At 48.0% G+C, this 10794-nt stretch overlaps 1 protein-coding gene across 1 annotated transcript; it reads right to left on the bottom strand.

The window, feature by feature from the left end:
• Window positions 1-305: 305 nt before the first annotated feature.
• Window positions 306-9551, bottom strand: LOC116953134 (uncharacterized). The gene is made up of 10 exons (XM_032973009.2): window positions 9412-9551; window positions 8724-8751; window positions 8088-8343; window positions 7825-7975; window positions 6927-6984; window positions 5796-5943; window positions 5311-5407; window positions 4910-5040; window positions 4015-4110; window positions 306-2802 (listed from the first exon to the last, which is right to left on the bottom strand). The coding sequence occupies exons 1-10, from the start codon at window positions 9428-9430 to the stop codon at window positions 2158-2160; spliced, it is 1629 nt and encodes a 542-aa protein (XP_032828900.2). The 5' UTR covers window positions 9431-9551; the 3' UTR covers window positions 306-2157.
• Between the last annotated feature and the right edge of the window lie 1243 nt (window positions 9552-10794).

Below are 10794 nucleotides of genomic sequence, written 5' to 3' on the forward strand. Positions count from 1 at the left end.
TTATAACCAACTGCTCAATATAAAAGATACAGGTTGTACCCCGATACGTTAATTCTATTTACGATGATTCCACCATTACATTCATAAGTACCATTATTAATTATTGGTTAAGGCGCTATGTAAATTCCTTTTTGATTCGTTCGTTATCATGTTCGTCATAAAATCAACGTTTTTTCCGCTGCAACATGTTATACCCGCAGATGTAATCACAATTGGTTAATCCATTGTAAACGGTTATATATGATTTTAGACAATTGTGCGGACACCAATATGGCAATCAAGATATATCAAGGCACACGCTCAAATTATCAGCATGCATACATATTTACTGATATCACATCGTTTGAATGATTACATGTAGACCTCAATGGCACACATGAGAATTCCCTTCCACTACCAAGGCAATTTTGGCATCACACGTACATGCAGAAATCGTACATTGCACGCCTATGTTTTACATCGTTTATTATGCATTGAGTGATGCAACCCCGAATTCACCAATCACACAGCCCTCTCAGGGATGTGATGCCATTCTCCCAACTCCATTTGAATTCAGACCACAGCAGAAGCCACAAGGTTGTTTGGGGCATAGCCAGTGCTCAGCTTGTCCACCTTACCATGTCCGAGGATGAGAGCGGGACTGACTCGAGGTCAATGTAAATATTGGCCAGACCAACACCTCCATTACTTTCGATCTGTGGCGTACGGTTGTCAATTGTTGGGCGGGCGGCGATGGCGTTCAGTCCTCAATTTAGTTATTTTTGTATGCGGCTGCACCCAACATCTAGGGTAAACATTTCTAAATATTTTTTTGGGGGGAAAAAAAACAATACCTACATCTTGACTTAAAGCTTTCGTGACTGCAGGAATTCATACTCTCTGGGTCTTTCAGTAAAGTCACGTAGATAGAAGAAAAATAAATCACGTTTTACTAAAAAAAATACCTACACTAAATGCACGTTGTCGTTTGTCCGTGCGTGCATTTTAAAGCGTTCCAGGCCACGTGCCTGGCCGCCGCGCTTCCTCACCACTTGTTAACAAGCGTAGTTCAAGCTGAACACGCAGGCTTTCGTGACCAACATCATTATTTACATATTTAACGAAACACGATTTCTCCACAATTCTTTCGCCTGATGATGCTTGTCGTAATTACTGGCGAAACATCGTATTATAATTGCAAATGTTGTGGGTTTAATCTACAATACACCGGTGTTGCTGTACTAGTAACGAATTGGCATGTTCTGTTTACATGACAAACCTTACTAATTGGCTGTCGGGTGGTGGCGGGTTTAACATTTATATTTACGCGATCTAACCCTTAAAACCTCTCATGGTACTTGAAGCTGTTGTCCATTCCACCACGCTCTGGACTGTGCGCTCCGAATTCCCCTTCCTTACCCTCCCAGTAACCACCCTGCCCATACCAATCAGCTTGCACGGCTTGCACCAAGCTTCTGGTTTAATAAATGATAGTGTACGCCGTTTCTTTTTAAATACCTGTCCAGTTATGGTTATCCATATTTATGCATGAAAATCTTGTTTAGAAAGTTTTAGGTCATAAAATCATTTCTTAGGTTATATTATGGGACATTACGGGAAAATACATTTCAATATGATTTTCATTTTTCGTTTCAGCGTTAAAAGAACGCAACCCAAATGTATGCATATATAATACCGAGGTGCGCCAGTCATGGCAATTTTAGAAAATGCATTTATTGAAAATCGAAAAAAAATCCACCTTTACGATGCGTCAGCAAAGTACTCTATAATATCCGGGCCGGCAGCCGAACTTGAGACCGAATTTACGAGCACTAAGCAAATCGTGCACAGCCGCTGTTCAGGAGCACGTGTTTTAGAGCATTTGGCTGCTATAAATTTCCACGAGATAAGCTCCTTTTTTGAGCCATCATTTGTGGCCGGGTCGCTTCTGAAAAAGAGCTCTATAGCTCAGTGGGCCTTACCTGGTAAAATAAAAAATAGTTAGTTTCTTGGGTCAGCAGCCACGGTTGACCTCTGGCCCCGCATATTCCTTGGTGGCCAAACAGTCCAGCAGATCACCGGCCCATGCAACTCGACAGCCCCCGTGTTTTGTTCCACGCATGGGAGTGGCACGAGGCGTGGCCAAAGTGAGCCACACGAGCAACGGGATTCTCGGCCCTAAGCCTCATCCTGAGCTGCATCATCCTCAACCTCCTCCAAATCCTCTAAATCGTCTTCCTCACCCTCCGCTTCTTCCTCCATCTGCTCCTCCTCTTGTTCGTCTTCCTGATCCTCCTCCCCATGATCCCCCTCTTCGTCTTCACCCTGCTCCTCCTCCTCGTCCTCTTCTTCCTCCCCCTGCTCCTCTTCTTCCTCGTGCTCATCTCCCTCTACCTCCTCTCCTTCCCGCTGCTCCTCCTCATCCCCCTGCTCCTCTTTCTGTTCGTTCTCCTCTTTCTCCACGTTCTGTTCTTTCTCCTCCTCGCCCACGTCCGACTTCTGCTTCTTGACATCCACCTCCTTCTTCACCGCCTGCGGCCTGCTCTTGACATCCGCCTCCTTCTTGACCACCTGCGGCCTGCTCTTCGTCGTGGTCGTAGCGGAGGAGGTGGGAGTGGCACTGCTCTCTTTGTCCGACTTGCCCTCTGTCTTCTGCGAACCCTGCGCTTTGGACGCACCCTGCGCTTTGGACGCACCCTGGGATTTCTTCGACGGACCCTGTGACTTCTTCATGCCTTCTGACTTGGCCCCACCGCCCCATGTCTGAGAAGCCTCCTTGTCCAGTCCCTCCTCGTCATCGTTATCCAAGAAAGCATCTTCCCCCTGCGTCCCAGTGGCGGAGGGAGGCGAGGGGGGCGAGACTTGTCAGAATGCACAGAGTTCCACGCAACAAAAGCAGGCAGTCATTAAATAATATATTTTTTTACTTTTTTAAACACGCTTTAATGAAATGTACCCTACTAGTAATGTAAGAACTCCACGACTCCAGGAAGTGGCCCCGAAGCTTGCCATAACGTAAGGGACCGTGGTGATTTACAGCCAACGTCAGTTGAGCGTGGACAATTAGACCCAAGCCAAAATATAACATATAAAAAAAGATTGTTTACAAATATTTTTAATTTTATTTGTATGATATAATATAGTATTGTCATCAGTATGACAAAAGTATACCAAGTTTGCAGTCGATACCACAATGGGAAGTGGGTTAAAATTGAGTTACAAGATTTGAGGATACAATGACAACAACAACAGACAGAGTGAGTTAATAGAAAGCGTGTAAAGATGAAAAACTACAACCGGACCATTGTACTATTCTGACTTGGGAGAGTCCCACTGAGCTTCAAGACTTGTGGAAAACGGACCAGCCCATTTGGAGATCACGGACCGATTATTTTCGTAACACTTTTCAACATCATTGAAAGCGTCACTGCACGAGCTCTTTCCGACTGTGTCTATGGCGGGTGCGTAGCGTTACCTCTTGTAAAGATTATGCAATTATAAATTAACGGTTAGTTTCAAGCTGTCTTACTATTAGGGACACGCTATTATTAAAGTCAAATTGATCGAAAGGGTTGCTTAAAACCTGGGAGACATCAACGAGAACGGGACTACTTTGGGCTGCAGGGTGGCACAGTGGGAACGCTTGTGCCTCACAGCAAGCTGCACCTGAGTTTGATTACCAACTCAGGTCGCCTTTCTGTGTGGAGTTTATGTTCTCCCCCTGTTCTGCGCTGGGCTCCCTCCGCGTTCTCTGCTTTCCTCTCATAAGCCAAGTATAAACACACACACACGGTGAAACCGCTATTGGCCAAATATCCCAATGCTGACAAAATTACCTGCAGATTACTCACAACATCGCCCTTTACGCAACATTAGCAGGACCCTGCCCCGAAAAAAAATAATCTTTAGGCTTTCCTGAGTAAAAGGAAAATAAGATGAATAATAAATGTGAACATGTAATGCTTATACCGTGCCTCCCATGCAGTAAAGCTCGAGGCACCACGCGACAGTCAGGGGTTGGAGGCATGCACTTACCTTCAAATACTTTTCGTACCGCTTGAAGTCGTTGGGTTTTGTCAGCACGCACTTGGCAATGTACTTTACTTTGTTCAATTTCATCTCCAGAGATGCCTGATTGTGAGTTTTGGAGGTGAAACGACACACACAACCCCACGTGTGGATCAGCCACGTACACAGGTGGGAACATTTTTTTTTTATTGAAATGAAGCCCCTAGTTACACTTTAAAGATAAAACTGCACTCACTAGAACAGAGCAGGCATTTTGTGGAAATAAATTTTAGTAACGTGCATAAATATATTGCATTTTCAATTACTAGAGCTTGACACGTGATGGTGAGGCATGCATTTCCTTATCAACGTTTCGTTTCTTGTGAAAACCGATTCCATCCTAGTTGCGCTGTGGCCTATGACCAATGTGTTACAGCCTACGATGCTTAAGATTGAGAGATCAGACGATATCAGGCACCTTTGCAGGCGATTTGGTCTTGGGAATTCAGTGAGTGGAGATCAGCCTCTACTGTCCCCACCCATTCTGCTGCCCATCACGTAGACCTGCAGCAGCCTATAGGGCCAGTCATACACGGTCGTCTTCCTATCGAGGCACTTCCCCAGGCACAAACACCGCTTGGTATCCGAGATCCGACACAATTTAGTCAGGACCCCGGAGAAAAATCCACGCGACCATGGGCAGAGAGACACGCAAACTGCAAATATGCAGGCGACCTCCTGCATACCAGGCGAGGTAGTTAACATCTAGCCACCGTGGGGTTCCACGGTGGCGTCTTTCGAAGCGGCCGAGCGGCTCAGGCCAGAGCGGCGCCGTTGCCGATAAAACACGGCCCTCTAAATAGTTTGTCTCGAGGGGATGCGCTGCACCCGCTATCATGGCGCCACCCCCCCCACCCCTTACCTTGACGTTGGCGATGTGACGCGCGGACTCGAGGTGAGAGCGCAGCTCCTTCTCGAAGGCAGGGATGTAAGTGCGGCACGAGGGGCAGCGCAGCACCTTCATGCTCAGCATGCAGTCCGGAAACCAGAAGCCTGGGTGGGGGGGGGGTGGTCAGCGACAAAGCGGAGCGTTCGCGGGAGGTCAGGGTGGCGGCAGTGGTGACGCTTGTGGCCTCACAGCGAGAAGGACCTGGGTATGATTCCCGACTCAGGCGCATTACTGTTCTGCAAGGGGTTTCCCCCCGAATTCTCCGATTTTCCTCCCGTAGCTAAACAAATAAACCATACACAGGTAACTGGTATTGTCCAAGCATCTGTACGCGAAAATAAAATTACCTGAAAAATCACTGAATCAGGACAAACCTTTGAGAGGATCGACAGGTGTGTAGGCGTGCCCCGCCTCCTTCCCCCATTGCTCCTTTTTCATGACGATTTTCTTGTTCAGCACCTTAATCTTCTCCTGGTGAAGCACAACATGCCCAGCACAGAAGCACAGACTCGGTCACCACGATCGCTCGGTCGTCCCAAGCACGTCCCAGCAACTCTCAACGTTCTGGAACGAAATAGCTACTCTCAATATCTCCAAACTAAAGCTGCGATGATTATTCTATGAAGTCAATAAAAATTTTAAGAACTTCTACCGACTGCTTTTGTAGTGAATGATGACTCGGTTCCCGATAAATGGCAGCCAAACCCCCCCCAACAAGCCACGCCCAACGCGACAGGGCCTGATGTCAACATCACAACCGAGCTCTGCCGAACCGCCTCCCAACGTATCTGTATCCATTACCCCTCCATGTCACCGATCGCGTTAAAAACGGGCAGCCCCACTCCCGTGTGAACCGCACGTGCAGATAGAGGGAGAGCTTCTTCTCCTGCGGGAACCCCTTGTCGATCATCTTGAGCGACGCCTTGTGCTCGCGGCTCTCCATGTGCGCGTCCATCTCCTTGTCGTCGTTGGTGTTGAACGTGCACAGGGAGCAGAACTGCAGATACCTGCGTGGAGTGGACGGAGCGTCAGCCGGTCGCATCCTTTATTTATTTATTTAACCACGAGATTCCAGAACCTACTCCGAGACAGCCAGTGCCCAATTGAAGGCCCACTTGCAGCTCACCAATCAGAGCCTCCCAGTCACGCTGCTGGGCTCTGATTGGGCATGAGACAACATCTTGTACGGGTAATTACATTGATAGTGCTCTCATTGGTTGACAGGCCAATCTGCACGTGTTTTTAATTAAGACTGGCTCCAGCTGGTTCTGGCTTGAGCAGCAATTGCTACCCTAACCAAGAGAGCCCACAACAGTATATTGGGGTGGATGAAAAAAACATTTGGGAGGGAGACAAGAGCAGAGATGACCACTGAAAAGCAGACCTACATTGCTGTGTGCAAACTAGTGAATGCACACGTTGATGTGGGCAAACGAGCTGCAACCGAGGGTAAAGGTTCTGACTTACAAAACCAAAACCGTGTAATTAGTAGTGTCAAGGTAAAGTACTGTGGCGAATGTGTGTAGATAATGTAGGCACGGGGCATGCCCGAGTCAACGTGAACATTGGGTGTGCTAAATTCAGACGAAAATTCTTAATCCATCTTGTTTTTAACAAGTGCGACTCTGGCAGTATGAGAAAGCTGTGAGGTCGCCACGAGATCGACTCTTCACTATCTGAGACGACGCACTGCACAAGTAAACCCACTGGGGCACGTGAAACAACATCACTGCCTCTTTTAAAAGGGCAACCTGGGTTACAGGTGTGGCGTGGGCATACACCGGTCAAAACCAAATCACCACCACGCTTTCACGCTCACTCTAAATGATTATCATTAGCATCAGCCCTGATCCAGCCACTGCTGGCTGAAGGCCTCCGCATGTTGTCACCATCTCTCGTGGTCCCCCCCCTCCCCCGTAAATAACGCTTTCCCACCACCCATTAACATTTGCACTTTTTACTACTTTCAACCATCCAGCATGAGCCTTACCGGTTCGCTTTGTGTTGATACTGAGGCATGATGTCCCTCTTCATCTGGGCCCAAGCTCCTGCATTAAGCAGAAATAACACACATTGACAAAGTGGCTAGTCAAGCTCTGAAATACACAGCCAAAACAAATGTGTGCGAGCTCGAGCAAACCAAGTTAAGGACTTGGGCAGGCACATGGAGATGTCAGGTGGAGGGGTTAAAGTGCTACGGACACGTGCAACCCTTTTTGTCAATCTACTTTTGTATGACGGCTTCCCCGTGCCGGGCACGTCATGGGGTTTAACCAAACATACTTCACCACGCTGGTCAGTGTGGGTTGGTGAAGGCGGGGAGTACAAAGCAACAATAGATTTTTCTGCATTGCCCTCTGCTGACAATCATGTAGCCCTGCAGCAAACTACAATGTGTTATGCATTGTAGTCACCCATCAAACATTACCCAGGCTCAACTGCTTAGCTTCCAAGATCAGATGAAAATGGTCACATTTCGAGTGATTTGGTTAGGCATTTCCCTAAATCCAGCATAACATAGAATTGTGAAATTAGATCACGAGCATAGGCTAATGCTCACCTCAGATTAACACGGTTGTCTATGTACGGTGGCAATGAAGTTCAACATACATAGATAACTGCGTGGTCATTCCTGAGCCAGTGGTGACATTACCAGCCAAGTCAAAGGAGATTGGGCACATTCTGGATGATTTGATTAAAAAAATTCACAAGCGCCCATTCATGCCCACTTGTGAATGTTTTTTTGACACGTAACAAAATAGGGGCTTTTTCACTTCTTGGGCTGCATCTTCCATTAACTTGAGACCTTTAGGAGGTATCGGCCGAGCACCAAAACAGGAAGTCGGCTATTGGTGACGTTGGGCGACGGCGACCTAGTCCCTTCTCACCTTTCCCGTAGTCACAGCGAGGCACCTTGCTCGGCGGACCTCCTACAAACTCGTCGCCTCGCCGCTTGTTGGGGTATGGGCGCTTCCACTCCTGCCACTCGTCCTGCTGATACTCAGAGCCATCCGGGCGTCGCCCGCCCTGCGGCCCCGACTAAACACAACGCAAGTAAGAAGGAGCCAGCACCCCCCCCCCCCACACAACGAAGGTGTCTGGGACCCACGGCCCACAGAACATCACAGGGATATGTTTTCATCTCCCTCACCGGATAAGAGGGACCGCGGCTGTATCCGCCACGGCCTCTGCCATACGATCCGCGTGGAGGTCCTCCATCGCCGTCGTTCCGCCGCCCGTACCCCCCTACGCCACCACCACCGTAGCCACGATTATCTCCCTGGCGACCCTGGAAGTACGGTTCGCCTCGGCCTCCCCGTGCCCCCCTGTGGCCACCCCCCTGGTTGTCCAGAGGCCCCCCGTGAAAGCGCTCCCCGGGCTGGTTCCGAAAACCCTTCATGGGGCCTCTGAGAACGAAGACGAACCACACAGTTGACACACTCCAGGGCCAGATATGGATTGACTGGTTTTTGAGAAAAAAAACATTGTTGACATTGAAAAAATGTTTTATTTGGAGTTCAGTGTCTCACTTCCTTGGCTCTGACAGACTGACAAAGCGTAGCACATGATTAAATACGGGGTCAAGACTACTCTCCCCGCAAAACAGTGGAAATGCAATCAAGTCTTACGTAACGGTCCCGAATGCCAACTCCAAAACAGCCCCTACACACACACTCACCACCCACTCACTACTCAAACTACTCACCAACCCACTCGCTACGCACACTCACCACTCGCTACACATGCAATGTAAGACGTGCATCAGTAACTTCATCGAGTTACTCACCCTCTCTGTGGCCGACCCCTCGCGTTACCTTGCATAATAAACGCACACACACGAGAGATAATATTACACACATGTCGGAAATCCAAGAATGCATTCAAACAAGAGCGTATTAAACTATTTCAAACACCGTACCAACAAACTCAACAAAATTGTCGACGGTGTGTACCGTGAACGAATTAGCAGCGCTCGCCACGGCTATGACGCTCATTTGTAACGCGCACAATTTTTTTACTCGCCCGAAGGAAGCGACCCTCTCAAAAGGAGTAGCTTTAAAGAGCACTTCTCATTCATCGAGCCGTGAAAACTTCCGTCAGGGTGACTGTTCTCTGCGTTTTAAGGCCACGCGGTTATCATTGACCAACAACGCATTGAGTGTTGTTCTAAGCAGCTACGGCTTGACATCACAAACAGCAACGCCGCCCAGCACCATCAACGGCAATATATTGTCAACAGCGGCACTCACAATAAAGAACGCGCTGTATTCCTATGTGAGCGCAAACGAAGTAATATCAAAGTAATGCCAATGAACAGTTGGTGGAGGTGGGGGGCATTCAATTCAATGAGAAATCCAATTGGAGTTTGCGGCCTAGTCAAACGGGCCTGGCACCAGTCCGGTGAGCGGCGTTTCCACGCTCTGCAGTCCCGCGCGAATCAACCGCTGCAAACACCAGGGCACTGCAACACCCACCTCGTGGGCCCTGAGACATCGCTCCGGATAGCGCACGACTCTCAACGCGATGGGTATTGCCGCCTACGACTCGACACTGAAGCTCCGCACGCCAGGCGACAAATGGCTGCGGACGAACAGGAAATGGAGGAGCGCCCCGCCCCCCGCTACCGCGCGCCCCGCCCCCCGCCACCGCGCGCCCCGCCCCCCGCCACCGCGCGCCCCGCCCCCCGCCACCGCGCGCCCCGCCCCCCTCCTCTCGGTTTAAATTGTGTCTGTCTTGATTTAAAGCTTTCGTGACTGCAGTAATTCATATTCTTAGTTTTTTCGGTAAAGTCACGTTGAAGAGAAACAACAAAATAACAAAATATATATAAAACAATAAAAATTCTCACGACGTTTCGACCATAACTCAAACGGTCATCATCAGGTGTGTCGGTTTGCATAAATTTATTTTTAAAAGGCACATTTATTTATTTATATAAAAATAACGTTTGCGTCACACGCAGCGATTGGCTGTTTGCCAGGACTAGTCCATCTATTTTTTGAAAAGAGGAGGGGGGAGACGAAATTTGTTTTTATGTATGCTGTCTGAAAGCCACTGTAAGCGTGAACAATCAATCAAGAACTGAAATGATTTATCAAATCTTTCCAATGATTGCTAAGATAGAATCCATCTTCTCGGTTGAAATTGTCTCTGTGTTTGTATATGTGGATAGCCTCATGAACGAATCTCTCATGGAAGCCAGATGGCTTACAAAGAACCTCCGTCTTGGAAAAGTCAATGGCATGTGAGCCTACTGAATTAGAACAATGATCTGCTACGGCCGAGGTGTTGGTCCTACCGTGTTTAAGGTCTGCTTTATGTTCACGAATGCGGTCCGAGATATGGCGTTTGGTTTCTCCAATGTAACTACTACCACAGAGGCAACTTAGTTTGTAGACACCAGGGTATTGTATGTCCGGAATCACATCTTTTACAGACGGAACCAGATCACGGATTTTATGTAATGTGTTGAAACGGACCTGGATCTTGTGTTTATTCAAGATTTTGGAGATCTTTTTTTTTTTGTGATCCCAGCAATGTAGGGTAAAGTGATGGTTTTGAAAGGCTCCTCAAGAGGGTTCTTCTTCATGGTTTGAGTGATAGCTTTGCGGATTGTATAGTCGGAGTAACCATTAGCCCTAAGAGCTTGGTGTACGTGCTTGAGTTCACTGCTTATGTGTTCCTGGTCGGATATGCATTGGGCTCTATGATACAGAGTCTTGATGAGAGAATTCTTCTGTGATGGATGGTGGTGGGAATCCGGTTTCAGATAAGCATCCGTATGGGTAGCTTTCCTGTAGACAGAGTGGCTCATTGAACCATCAGGTCTCTTTTTAATTAGGACATCCAAAAAAGGT

Source organism: Petromyzon marinus, chromosome 50 (assembly GCF_048934315.1).
Source record: "Petromyzon marinus isolate PM22_M1 ecotype Great Lakes invasive population chromosome 50, UKy_Petmar_22M1.pri1.0, whole genome shotgun sequence".
In the NCBI taxonomy this organism is placed as follows: Eukaryota; Metazoa; Chordata; class Hyperoartia; order Petromyzontiformes; family Petromyzontidae; genus Petromyzon; species Petromyzon marinus.